Raw genomic sequence first — 18,469 nt, 5'->3', positions numbered from 1 at the left:
CAATCCCTATGCTTATGTAGAAAACAGAGAACTGTTTCTTTCTGTATAGCTTGACTGACTGTATAGTCTCCTCAACACTCCCAATCTTCGCCCTATTTAAATGGGATTTAACACGCTCGAGCCTACAGAGTGGGGAGCATCAATCCAACCTTGTTAACTTATTTGTTGCCTTGCAAAAATGTAAATATATACAGGAGATACAGATAAAAGTTTCCACCCCCTTCGGCTCCGCAGGGACACCTCAGAAAACAACATAAGGTAGCTGGTCCTGATGAATATGGCACAACCTCCAAAAAAGCTGTCCCTGGGACCCAGCTAAGATACAGAGAGCATGTCACAGCGCGTTTATTACATAGAGATTATATATTTGATTGAGACCAGACTCCTCTTCCTCTTGCTACCTCCCAGCCTGTGGGTATAGCACTTTCCAGATTAAAAGTACACAATTAACGGAAAATATGGGAATATAAGCCAATCTTTGTGTATAGAGGAAAACCACTAGATATCCCAGTCACCAGCACCAGCGTAATATATGTTACATCACATAGAAGAGATACTTGCGATTTATAGATTGTTCTTTTTATCACCGCTTGCCAGCCTGTGGGTGCAGCATGTCGTTCGAAGTCGAGTACAAAAATATTTCCGTTTTCCTCTCTGTCTTTCCCTTAGTACCACCTGATTGTATCAGGTTCCGGGCGGACTTATCCTCAGTCTAACCCATCTGTAAACCAAGTTCCCCGCTCAGGCTACCTTTGAGCTGGACACACTTTAGCCAGGCATTGTCACTCCAACGAGCAAGGTAACATAAATGCGTAGGGGCGCCCGGGCAAATGGGCACAACAGCCCATAGTCAAGGGTTCCGTCTGCGGCAACTGCCCTCCCTATTCAGGGCACAGCTTTCAGGCACAAAGGATTCTTTACAGTCAAGAAATATAGCAGTTTAGGTAGATCGAACAGGACGCTCTCCAGTGAGCGTCTCACCAGCAACTCACGCCACCGTTCTGCACTTTCATTTCTACAGGAACTGAAAGCTCACAATTTCAGAATGGAATTACAGAAAAGGGGACAAAATAAAAAATGAAAGTATATTGCAGAGGTTTTTTATAAATACGATTTATCATTTTATTTAACCATCTCAAAGTGTTTAATGTCCCTCTAATAGCACTCTTGCCTCAAGACAATGTAAAGCTAATTCCCTACAAAAATTATATTAAACTTCAATACAATTGCATTGATGAATGATTTATCATAATTTAGTAAACAATATTTATAATTAATGAAACATCATATATTGGATAATGCACGCACACGCACACACACACACACACACACACATATATATATATATATATATATATATATATACACATACATATACACACACGCATACAGGGAGTGCAGAATTATTAGGCAAGTTGTATTTTTGAGGATTAATTTTATTATTGAACAACAACCATGTTCTCAATGAACCCAAAAAACTCATTAATATCAAAGCTGAATATTTTTGGAAGTAGTTTTTAGTTTGTTTTTAGTTTTAGCTATTTTAGGGGGATATCTGTGTGTGCAGGTGACTATTACTGTGCATAATTATTAGGCAACTTAACAAAAAACAAATATATACCCATTTCAATTATTTATTTTTACCAGTGAAATCAATATAACATCTCAACATTCACAAATATACATTTCTGACATTCAAAAACAAAACAAAAACAAATCAGTGACCAATATAGCCACCTTTCTTTGCAAGGACACTCAAAGGCCTGCCATCCATGGATTCTGTCAGTGTTTTGATCTGTTCACCATCAACATTGCGTGCAGCAGCAACCACAGCCTCCCAGACACTGTTCAGAGAGGTGTACTTTTTTCCCTCCTTGTAAATCTCACATTTGATGATGGACCACAGGTTCTCAATGGGGTTCAGATCAGGTGAACAAGGAGGCCATGTCATTAGATTTTCTTCTTTTATACCCTTTCTTGCCAGCCACGCTGTGGAGTACTTGGACGCATGTGATGGAGCATTGTCCTACATGAAAATCATGTTTTTCTTGAAGGATGCAGACTTCTTCCTGTACCACTGCTTGAAGAAGGTGTCTTCCAGAAACTGGCAGTAGGACTGGGAGTTGAGCTTGACTCCATCCTCAACCCGAAAAGGCCCCACAAGCTCATCTTTGATGATACCAGCCCAAACCAGTACTCCACCTCCACCTTGCTGGCGTCTGAGTCGGACTGGAGCTCTCTGCCCTTTACCAATCCAGCCACGGGCCCATCCATCTGGCCCATCAAGACTCACTCTCATTTCATCAGTCCATAAAACCTTAGAAAAATCAGTCTTGAGATATTTCTTGGCCCAGTCTTGATGTTTCAGCTTGTGTGTCTTGTTCAGTGGTGGTCGTCTTTCAGCCTTTCTTACCTTGGACATTTCTCTGAGTATTGCACACCTTGTGCTTTTGGGCACTCCAGTGATGTTGCAGCTCTGAAATATGGCCAAACTGGTGGCAAGTGGCATCTTGGCAGCTGCACGCTTGACTTTTCTCAGTTCATGGGCAGTTATTTTGCGCCTTGGTTTTTCCACACGCTTCTTGCGACCCTGTTGACTATTTTTAATGAAACGCTTGATTGTTCGATGATCACGCTTCAGAAGCTTTGCAATTTTAAGAGTGCTGCATCCCTCTGCAAGATATCTCACTATTTTTGACTTTTCTGAGCCTGTCAAATCCTTCTTTTGACCCATTTTGCCAAAGGAAAGGAAGTTGCCTAATAATTATGCACACCTGATATAGGGTGTTGATGTCATTAGACCACACCCCTTCTCATTACAGAGATGCACATCACCTAATATGCTTAATTGGTAGTAGGCTTTTGAGCCTATACAGCTTGGAGTAAGACAACATGCATAAAGAGGATGATGTGGTCAAAATACTCATTTGCCTAATAATTCTGCACTCCCTGTATATATATACATATATATGCCGAAGGAGATGCAACATCGAGTACAGACCACTCCGGAGCAGAATGGACGACCACCGCAATGACACACAACACATCAATGACAGGTACCGACACTTCACTCTCTACCTCTGCTTCTTTTTTAGGGGAGTGCAGACAGGAGGCCAGAGATCAAGGCGGCGGATCAGACGCGGGCGAAAACACAGGAGGTGTGGGGACCAGGTCACAAATGAAACCAACACGGAGGAGGTAAATGTTATTAACTTATCCTCAAAAAATTTAAATCAGCAAGAGATTGATGTTTTGAATAAAAGACTTACATTTTGCCCCATGGAGCAGGCTTACACCTTTGCTCTCATGAAGGATCTAGCTCGTTTTTTTAGAGGGATTAGATTAAAAGCCTTTTTTGCTACCAGAGAGGGCTTTGTTCAAAATGAACATGACAATGGTGATAATGTGGTCTTTGATACAGGACCCCTGGGACTTACCGTAAAAAGTTAATTTAACCCTTCAGGTGACAATGAAACAGTAGAGACATTTATTAAAGTTGTGGATAATGAGTATAAAAATTTGGTACGTAAAAAATCTACACGAAAAGACAGATACAATTTTACCAAACGAGAGTTTAACATTCTACAAAAGCTGGAAAGGGACACATCCATCACGATCAAGCCCGCGGACAAGGGCGGGGCAGTGGTCGTGATGGACACTATCAAATACAGGGTAGAAATTGTATGCCAATTAACAGATGTGTTAGTGTATGAAAAGTTGAATGCAAACCCTACAGAAAATGTGCGCAAATAATTAAAGAGAATTCTAGATAAAGGTTTATATCACAGTCTGTTAACTCATAAAATGTATGAATTCTTAACACCTACACATCCCTTAATTCCTGTATTTTATGTTGTACCAAAGGTGCACAAAGTGGCCGGTATAGGCTCTTTGATGAGCCCTACCGCACAATTCCTGGATAAGATCTTAGCACCACTGGTTACACAAGGTAAATCTTATGTCAGGGACACAATACAATTCATAGAGAAAATAGATGCTATCAAAGAAATAGATGACAGCGTCATCTTGGCCACTTGGGATGTAACTTCCCTTTACACGGTCATTCCCCATGATGTGGGGATTGACTGGATAGGAGAAGCTTTAGACAAAAGTAAGCTGTACAGTGAAATTTTCAAAAATGGTTTCTAGATTTGTTAACTTTGGTACTTACTAACAATTTTTTCCTTTTTGAAAACCAATTTTACATGCAAAAAACAGGCACAGCGATGGGATCAAATGTGGCCCCATCCTATGCCTGTTTGGTGATGGACTCCATTGAGGAAAGGCATGTATATACTAATCCCCTTTTTTCCTATCACTGTCAGGGGTGGTTCCGCTACATAGATGACTTGTTCATCATGTGGCGGGGCCCCCCATGAAACACTAACTGAATTTAAACTTTGCATTGAGAATGCAGTCTCATTTCTAAAATTCAGCAGTAAGATGGATATGCAGAAAGTGGAATTTCTTGACACAATGGTGTACAAGAAGGAGGGCGGATTGGCCACAGATATTTTTGTAAAAGCCACTGATAGAAACACACTTCTACACAGGAACAGCTTTCACCCTCCACGAGTCTTTCAGAGTGTGCCTAGATCACAATTATTGAGATTAGAGAGGATTGTATCGGACCCCCTAATCAGACAGGATAGGTCTGAGAGCATGAAGAGTAAATTTGTCAGCAGGGGTTATGATGCTCTTGAGTTAAATACTATTGAGAACTCTCTAAAAAATCGCACAGTCAGATCAAATATTCTTTAAAATAAAAACAAGAACACTATCAAAGAGACTATAATGAATTTTGTCAGCTCATATAATACTCTGAGCAAGAAAGTGTACAATATTATTAAAAAACATTGGTATCTCCTACGGGAGACTTGTCCAGAGATCAAGGAATTCAAGGTAGTCCCTAAGGCCTCATATCGAAAGGGCCATACAAATGGCAGAAAGTTGGTACATGCCATATCTGATAAGCCTAGGAGTGACACCCAAAGACAATTTTTTGGAACCCCCAAGGAGGGCACATTCCCATGTCTAGTGTGTGCCCAATGTAATAACATTATTAAGGGGGGAGTAATTTCCCACCCACACACAGGGATAAGGTACCAGATTAAAGGGTACTATACGTGTGATTCGACTTATGTTGTTTATGTGCTTAAGTGCCCATGTGGGCTACTATATGTTGGCGAGACAACACAAAAGATAAGAGACCGCATTTGTCAACATAAGTCGACCATCCGTAACGATAAGATGTCACATTTTCCAGTCCCAGCACACTTTGCTGAGATGGGTCACCAGGCCAATCAATTAAGATATTTGGTAATTGACAGTGCCCCTAAGAGGCTTAGAGGGGACGATAGGCATAGGGACCTACTGAATCGGGAAGCAAAATGGATCTGGCTTCTCAATACTTTGCACCCCAAGGGGTTAAATAGAGAGTTTGATCTTTTTCCCTTGATATGATAAACATTTATTGTACAATAATAATATTAATAATCTTTATTGATTTGTTACAGATTATTGACAGTGTTATTTTGTTTTTCATCAGTTATGTAATAAGGTCAGCAACCTGCTGCATTTGTTTTTAATGGGTTGTCCAATTCTTGCCATGGGGTATCAGGGGTTAAATTATGTGTTGTTTTCTTTTTCCACAGGATATGTGATGATGTCATTACCGGTTAAACACACCCTTGTTTTGTAATTGGTTACCTGTTTTATGTTTGACCCTATAAGAGGGGTATGTGCTTCAGTTACAAATTAGCTTGAGAAAGGGGCAGGAGCCCCGAAACGTTGCTCTAAATAAAAGGTTCAGCCTTTGAAACCGTGTGCTACCTTAATTTTTTTGGATATATACACACACACATACACATATAAAGGACAAATACCTGCTGCAAATCTCCTGAACTCTTTCTGCGCCGTTTAACTGGATTAAGTATAGTGGATTATAAATGTTTTTTAATAAATTATGTTAAATCACATATCAGTCGAATAGTTTCCTGTTAAATTTTTTTTTATAGGGAATTAGCTTTAAATTAGCTCGAGGCAAGAGTGCTATTAAGGAGTCTGTTTTACTTTTATTAAATTTTAGTAGATAATTAGGGCCAGATTACAAGTAGAGCGCTAAATATATTAGAACTTTGCGCAGCGATGAGCAGCATTTTTAAATATATATGTATATAAGCATATACATATATATTTACATTGTGGTCTATGGGAGCACACGGTTCTCATAGACCACAATGTAAAGGCACTTTTCAGTCCACTCCCACCAACTTTTAAGACCCAAAACTGCCTAGTGCAGTTATTTTTTTTATTTAAAATAAAAAAAATGAAAAGTCCTCTATTTTGAGGTTATTTGGGGCACTGTTAGAAAGTTTAACCAGAGAACGGATCTCTGGTTAATTTTATAAGCGCTAATTGTTACAGCGAAGGTCAGAGTAACAATAACCAGCCCCTTGCAATGGATGGTTAATTATGGCACTCCCGCAAAAGGTAAAATGTTTCCGTTTGTGGAAGCATCATTATTTAGCGCTCCCTAAATGTTTAAATGAACTCTAGACATGAACATTAACAGGATTTTTCACTCTACATTTTATAAAAGTAAAGTAATTATGATCTCTCTCTGACCAAGGGATATCAGTTAAAAGATGAGACACTTTATATCTTTATAATAAGAGGTATTTTTTAATTTAATGATGGCTGAGACAAAGTTGTAGTTTTGGAGATCTCCCACACGTATTACTGTTAACTGTTTTTAAATTAGCCACCTCATATACAAAGGGGCAATGACACCTGATTTGATGAAAAGGGGCTGTGTAAGGGGTTTTCTTCTGCTTTTGCCTAGGTGTAAGATGGCAGATGTGTAAAAGCTGGTGGCATTTATAAAATTCACCCTGACAATAACATTAATGTTTTCTATAAGAATGCTGATACACAGAGAATGCAGATCATTCTGTGTGTTCCACATAAAAAATATATTCACATAAGGGCTAATACCCAATTTCATCAAAATAATTGTATTTGTGCCTATTGGAACTAATATAACGCCCTGTATCCTGTACAAGAGTACTTGTATCCATATCGCTAGCAGTGTACATACATTTGTTGTGATATATTTCATGTCAGACATATCAAGAAGGAGCATGGAGGAGAGGAATCAGTCATCAACTGTAAACATTTAGCAAATTTATCTTTCAATAATAATAGAATTTTAAGCAAAGTTGTTACTTACCAAGGGCTAGATTATGAGTGGAGCGCTCTTGCGTTTACTTTGCTAGATGAAGACTTTTTTGCACGCTTCGGGTTTGCACTCATATTACAAGTTTAAAGTAAAACGTTTTTGCGCAAATATAAACCAGGATGCACGCAAAAAAATGATCACAACGGTTTCCATGGCAAAGATTACCATGGGAACAAAGTTAATTTTATAATAGAAGATAATTGGAAACTTTTTTTAAATTGTATTCTGTGTCTGAATCCCAAAATACATTTTTTGGAGTGAAGCTAACAGGAAGTATCAAACTTTGTGCATCTGTGAGCTGGGACGATATTGCTCATTGACTGATAGAGACAACTCCAAATGAAAGTTAGTTTATTCAGCACAGGAAAACCATTAACAAAAGCATTGCAATATCTTTGGAAACATTCGCTTTTAGATGGAGTAGAAAAGATTTTTGCAAGTAATTATGAGAGTGATGGCAGACAATGCACTCCGTGTACTCATTGTAACTAAGCCCCTATTACCTGACTTTATTCAGTGATTGCATATCCTTCCAGTAAAAAGGAAGCTAAACTGTACTATATTAAATGTAATGTTTTTTAGATATATGTAGTGAGCACAGTAACACGTTTTAAGAAACAAAAAAACAATAAATGTCATCACTTTTTAAGACTAATAAATTGACTGGAAAGTGTCATATAACATAACCCATTCCCCGGTTTCACATAACCAATACGGTTATATTAATATATTTTTTACCTCTGTAATTACCTTGTATCTAAGCTCTGCAGACTGCCCCCTAATTTAAGTTATTTTGAGAGTCTTGCATTTTAGCCAATCAGTGTTGACTCAAGCAACTCCACAGGGGTGAGCACAAAGTTATCTATATGGCACATGAACTAGCACTGTCTAGTTGTGAAAGACAACATTTGCTGAAATAAGACGTGCCTTCATGGGCTTAGAAATTAGCATATGAGTCTACTTAGGTTTCGTCTTTAACAAAGAATATCAAGAGAACAAAGCAAATGTGATTAAAAAGTAATTTGGAAAGTTGTTTAAAATTGCATGCCCTATCTGAATCATACTAGACTGTCCCTTTAAGGTTTTGAAAAACACACTGAAATATTTGCAGTTTGACCAAACTAACACCTGTAATTATTCACTAGATGGACCATAATTATCATTTGAATTTGGTTTAAAAATTCTGATCCAATGTATCAATGACAATTTTAAATTTTAAAGTTACATTTTAAACTGTTGAACCTCAGGCATTTTCATTTATATAGTTTTTATATTAAAGATACAGTAAAATACCATATTTTATCTCAATCATTCAAAGGGACATTATAGTAATGAATCTCACCGCTCACTTACATGCAGCGCTGGTATTACGGGTTTTTATAAACCCAGCGTTAAAAGGCAAGAAGTGAGCGTAGAGCAAAATTTAGCTCCATATCTCACTTCAATACCAGCGCTGCTTAAGTCAGCGGTGAGCTGGTCGTACGTGCTCGTGCACAATTTCCCCATAGACATCAATGGTGAGAGCCGGCTGAGAAAAAGTCTAACACCTGCAAAAAGCAGCGTAAAACTCAGTAACGCAGCCCCATTGATTCCTATGGGGAAATAAAAGTTATGTTTACACCTAACATGAACCCCGAGTCTAAACACCCCTAATCTTACACTTATTAACCCCTAATCTGCCGCCCCCGACATCGCCGCCACCTATATTATGCTTATTAACACCTAATCTGCTGCTCTGGACACCGCCGCCACCTACATTATACTTATTAACCCCTAATCTGCTGCCCCCAACATTGCCGCCACCTACATTATATTTATTAACACCTAATCTGCCGCCCCCAATGTCGCCGCAACTATTAACTCCTAATCTGCCACCCCCAACGTCGCCGCCACTATATTAAATGTATTAACCCCTAAATCTAAGTCTAACCCTAACTTAAATATAATTTTAAAAAATCTAAATAAAATTATTACCTAAATTATTAATACCTAAATTATTCCTATTTAAAACTAAATACCTATAAAATAAACCCTAAGCTAGGTACAATATAACTAATACATTGTAGCTAGCTTAGGGTTTATTTTTATTTTACAGGCAAGTTTGTATTTATTTTAACTAGGTAGAATAGTTATTAAATAGTTATTAACTATTTAATAACTACCTATCTAAAATAAAGACAAATTTACCTGTAAAATAAAACCTAACCTATGTTACACTAACACCTAACACTACACTACAATTAAATAAATTAACTAAATTAAATAAATTAACTAAATTAAATACAATTAAATAAATTAAATTAAATAAGCTAAATCACCAAAAAAACAAACACTAAATTACAGAAAATAAAAAACAAATTACAGATCTTTAAACTAATTACACCTAATCTAATAGCCCTATCAAAATAAAAAAGCCCCCCAAAATAAAAAAAACCCTAGCCTAAACTAAACTATCAATAGCCTCCGAAGATTCACTTACTGGGAGAAGTCTTCATCCAAGCGGCAAGATGTCCTCAACGAAGCAGGCAGAAGTGGTCCTCCAGACGGGGAGAAGTGGTCCTCCTGACGGGCAGAAGTCTTCATCCTTCCGACACGAAGCAGCTCCATCTTCAAGACATCCGGCGCGGAGCATCTTCTTCAAACGACGTCTTCTTCCGAATGAATATCACTTTAAGTGACATCATCCAAGATGGTGTCCCTTAGATTCCGATTGGCTGATAGAATTCTATCAGCCAATCGGAATTAAGGTAGAAAAAATCCTATTGGCTGATGCAATCAGCCAATAGGATTGAGCTGGCATTCTATTGGCTGTTCCAATCAGCCAATAGAATGCGAGCTCAATCCCATTGGCTGATTGAATCAGCTAATAGGATTGAAGTTCAATCCTATTGGCTGATCCAATCAGCCAATAGTATTTTTTTTACCTTAATTCCGATTGGCTGATAGAATTCTATCAGCCAATCGGAATCTAAGGGACGCCATCTTGGATGACGTCACTTAAAGTGATATTCATTCGGAAGGAGCCGCTCCACGTCGGAACCATGAAGATAGAAGATGCCATCTGGATGAAGACTTCTGCCCGTCTGGAGGACCACTTCTGCAGGCTTCATTGAGGACATCTTACCACTTGGATGAAGACTTCGTCCGGTAAGTGAATCTTCGGGGGTTAGTGTTAGGATTTTTTTAAGGGTGTATTGAGTGGGTTTATTTTTTAGGTTAGGGACTTTGGGCCTGTAAAAGAGCTAAATGCCCTTTTGAGGGCAATGGGGAGCTTAGGTTTTTTTAGTTAGCTTTTTATTTGGGGGGTTGGTTGTGTGGGTGGTGGGTTTTGCTGTTGGGGGGGGTTGTTTGTATTTTTTTTTACAGGTAAAAGAGCTGATTTCTTTGGGGCAATGCCCCACAAAAGGCCCTTTTAAGGGCTATTGATAGTTTAGTTTAGGCTAGGGTTTTTTTATTTTGGGGGGACTTTTTTATTTTGATAGGGCTGATAGATTAGGTGTAATTAGTTTAAAGATCTGTAATTTGTTTTTTATTTTCTGTAATTTAGTGGGGGGGGTTTGGTGATTTAGCTAATTTAATTTATTTAATTGTATTTAATTTAGTTAATTTATTTAATTGTTGTGTAGTGTTAGGTGTTAGTGTAACTTAGATTAGGTTTTATTTTACAGGTCAATTTGTATTTATTTTAGCTAGGTAGTTATTAAATAGTTAATAACTATTTAATAACTATTCTACCTAGTTAAAATAAATACAAACTTGCCTTTAAAATAAAAATAAACCCTAAGCTAGATACAATGTAACTATTAGTTATATTGTAACTAGTTTAGGGTTTATTTTATAAGTAAGTATTTAGTTTTAAATAGGGATTATTTAGGTAATGATAATAATTTTATTTAGATTTTTTTAAATTATATTTAAGTTAGGGAGTGTTAGGGTTAGGGTTAGACTTAGATTTAAGGGTTAATACATTTAATATAGTGGCGGCGATGTTGGGGACGGCAGATTAGGGGTTAATAAATATAAAGTAGGTTGTGGCGATGTTAGAGGCAGAAGATTAGGGGTTAATATTATTTAACTAGTGTTTGTAATGCGGAAGTGCGGCGGTTTAGGGGTTAATATGTTTATTACAGTGGCGGCGATGTCCGGAGCGGCAGATTAGGGGTTAATAATTTTATTTTAGTGTTTGCGATGCTGGAGGGCCTCGGTTTAAGGGTTAATAGGTAGTTTATGGGTGTTGGTGTACTTTGTAACACTTTAGTTATGAGTTTTATGCTATGGCGTTGTACCATAAAACTCTTAACTACTGACTTTAGAATGCGTTAGGGATCTTGGAGGTAGAGGGTGTACCGCTCACTTTTTGGCCTCCCAGGACAGACTCGTAATACCGGCGCTATGGAAGTCCCATATAAAAAAAAGGGTTTACAAAGTTTACGTAAGTCGGTTTGCAGTAATGCCAAAAAAGTGTGCGGTGCCCCTAAACCTGCAAGACTCTTAATACCAGCGGTAGTAAAAAAGCAGCATTAGGACCTGTTAACGCTGCTTTTTTACCCTAACGCACAACTCGTAATCTAGCCGTTAGTTAGGCCCATTTCTATTCTGTTTCTCAAGTGGTTAATGTGTATGTTTAAACACAAAGGGCCAGATTACATGTGGAGTGGTATTTTGCGCTTTCATTAGAGCGAAAACTCCAGTAGAATTAAGATTTGTGTGCTAGTTAGATCGCACTGGTATTACAAGTTTAAAGGAAACTGTTTTTTCTCTAACGGTAACCCGACTAGCACAAAAATACAGACTTCGCAAATCGCAATCTCATTCACATATTTCCCCATAGAAGTCAATGGAGGAAGAAAGTGGGGGGAAAAAACTAACACCCTCTCTCTCGCGCAAACATCATAATGAGAATAAGTTAGTGCTAACCCGACATGAAAATATAAATATTTCACATTACAATGTTCTTTACGTAACGGAATATGTTGTATTTATTCGTAATTTAATATTTCTACATATATCTGATGGGTTTTAAAACAAATATAAATATATATATATATATAATTATGTATATACAGGGAGTGCAGAATTATTAGGCAAATGAGTATTTTGACCACATCATCCTCTTTATGCATGTTGTCTTACTTCAAGCTGTATAGGCTCGAAAGCCTACTACCAATTAAGCATATTAGGTGATGTGTATCTCTGTAATGAGAAGGGGTGTGGTCTAATGACATCAACACCCTATATCAGGTGTGCATAATTATTAGGCAACTTCCTTTCCTTTGGCAAAATGGGTCAAAAGAAGGACTTGACAGGCTCAGAAAAGTCAAAAATAGTGAGATATCTTGCAGAGGGATGCAGCACTCTTAAAATTGCAAAGCTTCTGAAGCGTGATCATCGAACAATCAAGTGTTTAATTCAAAATAGTCAACAGGGTCGCAAGAAGCGTGTGGAAAAACCAAGGCGCAAAATAACTGCCCATGAACTGAGAAAAGTCAAGCGTGCAGCTACCAAGATGTCACTTGCCACCAGTTTGGCCATATTTCAGAGCTGCAACATCACTGGAGTGCCCAAAAGCACAAGGTGTGCAATACTCAGAGACATGGCCAAGGTAAGAAAGGCTGAAAGACGACCACCACTGAACAAGACACACAAGCTGAAACGTCAAGACTGGGCCAAGAAATATCTCAAGACTGATTTTGCTAAGGTTTTATGGACTGATGAAATGAGAGTGAGTCTTGATGGGCCAGATGGATGGGCCCGTGGCTGGATTGGTAAAGGGCAGAGAGCTCCAGTCCGACTCAGACGCCAGCAAGGTGGAGGTGGAGTACTGGTTTGGGCTGGTATCATCAAAGATGAGCTTGTGGGGCCTTTTCGGGTTGAGGATGGAGTCATGCTCAACTCCCAGTCCTACTGCCAGTTTCTGGAAGACACCTTCTTCAAGCAGTGGTACAGGAAGAAGTCTGCATCCTTCAAGAAAAACATGATTTTCATGCAGGACAATGCTTCATCACACGCGTCCAAGTACTCCACAGCGTGGCTGGCAAGAAAGGGTATAAAAGAAGAAAATCTAATGACATGGCCTCCTTGTTCACCTGATCCGAACCCCATTGAGAACCTGTGGTCCATCATCAAATGGGAGATTTACAAGGAGGGAAAACAGTACACCTCTCTGAACAGTGTCTGGGAGGCTGTGGTTGCTGCTGCACGCAATGTTGATGGTGAACAGATCAAAACACTGACAGAATCCATGGATGGCAGGCTTTTGAGTGTCCTTGCAAAGAAAGGTGGCTATATTGGTCACTGATTTGTTTTTGTTTTGTTTTTGAATGTCAGAAATGTATATTTGTGAATGTTGAGATGTTATATTGGTTTCACTGGTAAAAATAAATAATTGAAATGGGTATATATTTATTTTTTGTTAAGTTGCCTAATAATTATGCACAGTAATAGTCACCTGCACACACAGATATCCCCCTAAAATAGCTATAACTAAAAACAAACTAAAAACTACTTCCAAAACTATTCAGCTTTGATATTAATGAGTTTTTTGGGTTCATTGAGAACATGGTTGTTGTTCTATAATAAAATTAATCCTCAAAAATACAACTTGCCTAATAATTCTGCACTCCCTGTATATGTACTGATTTATATAGAAATATTGATTTACTTAGAACATATTCCCCTGTGTGCAGAACATTGGAATGTGAAATATTTACAGAAAATATGAATGTTACATACATATGTTTTTTCACGGTTCCATTTACTTAAATGCAAAGAGTTCTAATGCACATATATATATATATATATATATATATATATATATATATATATATATATACTGTATATATACTGTATGTCTAAATGAGTGTACATATATATTTATGTGTTAATATGTGTATATATGTCTGTAAATACATCTGTACACATATAAAGACATATATATACAGTCATGGCCAAAAATATTGGCTCCCCTGCATTTCTGTCAGATAATGCACCACTTTGCCCAGAAAATTGTTGCAATTACAAATGTTTATGCATTATCATGTTTATTTATTTTGTTTGTATTGGTATGACACAAAAAAGTGGAGAAAAAAAAGCCAAATCTAACACATTCCACGCAAAATTCCAAAAATGGACTGGACAAAATTATTGGTACCTTCTCAAAATTGTAAGAAATAATTGCAAGTTTGTGATGCTCCTGTAATTTGTAATTAAGCTCACCTGTATCAATTAACAGTTGCTGACAATATAGAAATCACACTGGCAACCAGTTAAAATGGTGGAAAAAAATACTCAACCTTCCTGTTGTGTGTCTCTGTGTGCCACACTGAGCATGGAGAAGAGAAAGAACAGCAAAGAATTGTCTGAGGATTTGAGAACAAAAATTGTGGAAAAGCATGGACAACCTCAAAGTTACAAGTCCATTTCCAGATATCTTAATATTCCTGTATCCACTGTGTGCAACAATGTCAAGAAGTTTACAGCCCATGGCACTGTAACTTATCTCCGTGGACATAGGCGAAAGAGAAGAATTGATCAAAGATTGCAACGAAGGATTGTTCAATGGTGGATAAAGAACCTTGATCAACTTCCAGACAAATTTAAGCTGAATTTCAGGCACAGGGTATAAAATGTGTCAGCTCGCACTATACATCGCCATCTAAATGAAAAGGGATGCTATGGTAGGAGACCCAGAAGGACTCCACTGCTGACACAGAAACAAAAAAAAGGCAGATTGGAGTTTGCCAAAACGTAACTGAGGAAGCAAATCATTTTGGAAGAATGTGCTGTGGACAAACGAAAAAATAATTACAGCATTTTGGTAAAGCCTATCATTCTACTGTTTTCAGAAAAAGAAAAATGTTTTGGGGTTTTTTGCTGCTTCAGGCACTGGATGTCTTGACTGTTTGCATGGCATTATGCAATCTTAAGACTACCAAAGAATTCTGGGGTGCAATGTAGGGCCCAGTGTCAGAAAGTTGGGTCTCCGTCAGAGGTCATGGGTCTTACAGCAGGAGAATGGCCTAAAGCACACGTGAAAAAGCACCCAGAAATGGTTTAAGACAAAGCCCTGGTGAGTACTGAACTGGCCAGTAATGAGTCCAGATCTAAATCCCATAGAGCACCTGTGGAGAGATCTTAAACAGTAGTTGGTGAAAAGGAATCTTTCCAATCTGAGAGACCTGCAGCAGTTGGCAAAAGAAGAGAGGTCCAAAATTCCAGTAGAGAGGTGTAAGATATTAATTGATGGTTACAGGAAGCAATTGATTTCAGTTATTTTTTCTTGGAATTTTGCGTGGATTGTGTTAGATTTGGCTTTTTTTCTCTCCACTTTTTTGTGTCATACCAATACAAACAAAAGAGCGCTTATATTTTTGTGTCATACCAATACAAACAAAAGAGCGCTTATATTTTTGTGTGCAATTTCTTTTGAATACTTTTTTGTACACTGTGTTATTATAAGTGAAACTGTACTTTGACATTGTATTTTTGAATTTTTTTTATGCAAACAGCTCACCTATTGACTCTAGCATAAATCACGATTGCGCTCAACTTGTAATATCAGAGCAATTGAAACAGGGCACAAACAATCACGGAAACCCTAGCACAATCATTTGCTTGCCACCTGTAATCTAGCCCAAAAGAAATTAGCCATGCGCAAGCATGTAAGAGAATACAAATCCTCCTGCTCATGCTGCGGTATGCTTTGCTTTTGCATCCAGACATTTGTACAGCTGACTACCACAGTCCAGGGCCACAGTTGTTTTTTACATTTGCTATGGTGAAAAAAAAAATCTCACTATACTGTCCCTTTAAAAGGTTATATTAATACAAAACATTTTGCATAAAATGTATGTAATTCTAGCCCTCCAAATGGAATAAGCAACCATCTACATGATTTGCATCATGGGGTCTCAGATGCTGCACTTCACTAAAAGCAATGTAATGTGTACAACTGTACTGGTCATGTCTGAAGCAGAATTAATTATCTTCCCCTATCACATCTATTTAACCTAGTCATTTGGTTCCTGCTATTTCTTTGCAGTGGGACAGTCAGTACATGTCATCAAAACCTATGCTTAATTCTGGAAAAAACATGCTGCTTTGTGGATATAGTTTTTGCTACTGTTTATCATATACCCACTATTTATGGACAAAAGCCCTGTACCAAATCAAGGCTGTGATGCCACTATTAGTAGCACTGGGCAGAAAGATCTATGACCTCCCTCTCTTATATGGCTATATTAAAATTCCATATGTGAGAAGCTTCAATAATAGCTTAAGACTGTACGATCTATTGACAGAAGCACTTTTTATACCACTAGTTTTAAAACTCCTTGAGGTTGAAGCAATATATACCTTTTTGCTGGCTGGCTGGCAAGACACTTAAGGCTTCATTTATAAAACTATTTATAAACAGCTAACTAACTTATGCCAAGGGAGCTAAGTGCACAAGAAAGATTCTCATAGTATATTTAATAACTTCCCTGCTCTTTAAGAACCAAAATAGTTTAATTAAGATTTTTGGTAATGGCATATATATATATATATATATATTTTTTACTTTCAAATGATGCCATTTCAAATAAAGGGGCAATAAATGAAAATGCTGTGGTTCAGATAGGACAGTGTTTCTCAACTCCAGTCTTAAAGTTCCTCTAACAGGCCAGATTTTCATGATATCTTAACTTGAGCACATGTGTAATAATCAGCTGACCAGTAATTGTGGTTATTATTCTGCTCTCACCCATCAGCTGATTATTTTACATGAGCCATATTTAAGGGGTAATTGAGCAATGAATTTGATAAACACTGATTATACATGTATCAGTGTTTTCAATTTACTTCTGATATAACATTTTCTTTTTTCCTCTGGGTATCCTTTTTTGAAAGGCATAACTATGTAGGCTCATGAGCAGCAACACACTACTAGTAACAAGCTTGTGATTTGTGGCTACACGCATATGTCTCTTGCCTTTGTATCACCAGATGTGTTCAGCTAAATCCCTGTAGTGCAGTACTGCTTCAGAGCTCAACTATATGTTCAACAACTACACCAAAATAAATGTTTTCCTCTGTTTACTATTTCCATACATTTGATCATAAAATACAATTGTTCTTAGTTAAGCACCATATCCATAGGAAAAGAATGGTTCAGCACCTACATTAGTTATAGGTTTCATTTCATACATTACAGTAATTAGAATTTTCTTTTAGATATTTATTATATTATACCTGAGTGGAATGTCACAAGATATTCCAACATCTTTGGTTTCTTTGGCGTTCTTTGATTGGTTTGCTAGCAAGTATTCCATCTTGTCTTGTAATTCTGTATTCTGCAAAAGAATGTTCAACAGGCTATATTAGTCATTTGCATGTTCACTAAATTCCCTAAACATTGACAGTATAAACTGTAACTTTATGGTTTAGCACTGTTTGATTCAAGTGTCCCTAAACTCCTAAACAATTTTGGATATCAGCACACATATTGAATGTCTAATGATGCAAAATGTTTTGATTCACAGATGTGTTTTTTCAGGTAAGCTCTGGTACACTCTGAGCTCATCTATGTTACAAAAGTAAGTGGATCACTCACACAGAGTTGTAATATAATTCAACATACTAGAAAACCTAGATAGATTTGTTTAATCGTAGGTGTTAGAGAGCCAAGTTAAATAATAGAGGACATCCATCTTGCAATAAACTAACTTAAATTGTTTTCAATGCATAATCACCTTGTTTGCTACAGCTGTGTTTCAATAGCTAAACTTCACCCACAGCCTGCCTTATTTGGAGGAGCCAATCAGGACTTATTACTGGAGTAGACACGTCTAGCTACAGTCATTCTGTTATTAAACTCTTCATTTTTGGCAATGCTTCTCTAGTCATCTCAGCTGAAACTAATTAGACACAGATATGTGGCAAGGCTACTCTTGTGAAGCCTGTGATGGGGCTCTATCAGTTCTCAAAAACTCTTCAGTTTCAGACTTAAACTACAGGAAAGTAAAATAAATAATAAAAATAAATTGCAAAGTTGTTGTTTTATTTACTGCACAAAATCAGACATTTTATATCACAATTTCAAAATATGTAGTGTCCCTTTAAAAAAATGTGAGTTAAAATGTGTATGTGGCTGGGATCCTTCATTTGCACATTTCATCGAAAAGAGAAGAATTTTGGAGACTGGTATGAAGACTGGTATGAATAGAGAGACTTGAATATAAATAACAGTTC

General features: G+C 37.4%; 1 protein-coding gene across 2 annotated transcripts in view; it reads right to left on the bottom strand.

Annotated features, from left to right (window-relative positions):
• The window catches only part of MYZAP (myocardial zonula adherens protein), a 254,337-nt gene that overhangs the window by 30,688 nt on the left and 205,180 nt on the right, over positions 1-18,469 (bottom strand). For both annotated transcript variants that reach the window (XM_053717520.1, XM_053717519.1), the window contains one exon: positions 17,471-17,571. In XM_053717520.1, the coding sequence (XP_053573495.1) occupies positions 17,471-17,571 (101 nt within the window). The remainder of the gene's footprint in view (positions 1-17,470; positions 17,572-18,469) is intronic.

Source organism: Bombina bombina, chromosome 6, assembly GCF_027579735.1.
Source record: "Bombina bombina isolate aBomBom1 chromosome 6, aBomBom1.pri, whole genome shotgun sequence".
NCBI classification, from domain to species: Eukaryota; Metazoa; Chordata; class Amphibia; order Anura; family Bombinatoridae; genus Bombina; species Bombina bombina.
This window is presented reverse-complemented; position numbering and strand designations above follow the sequence as displayed.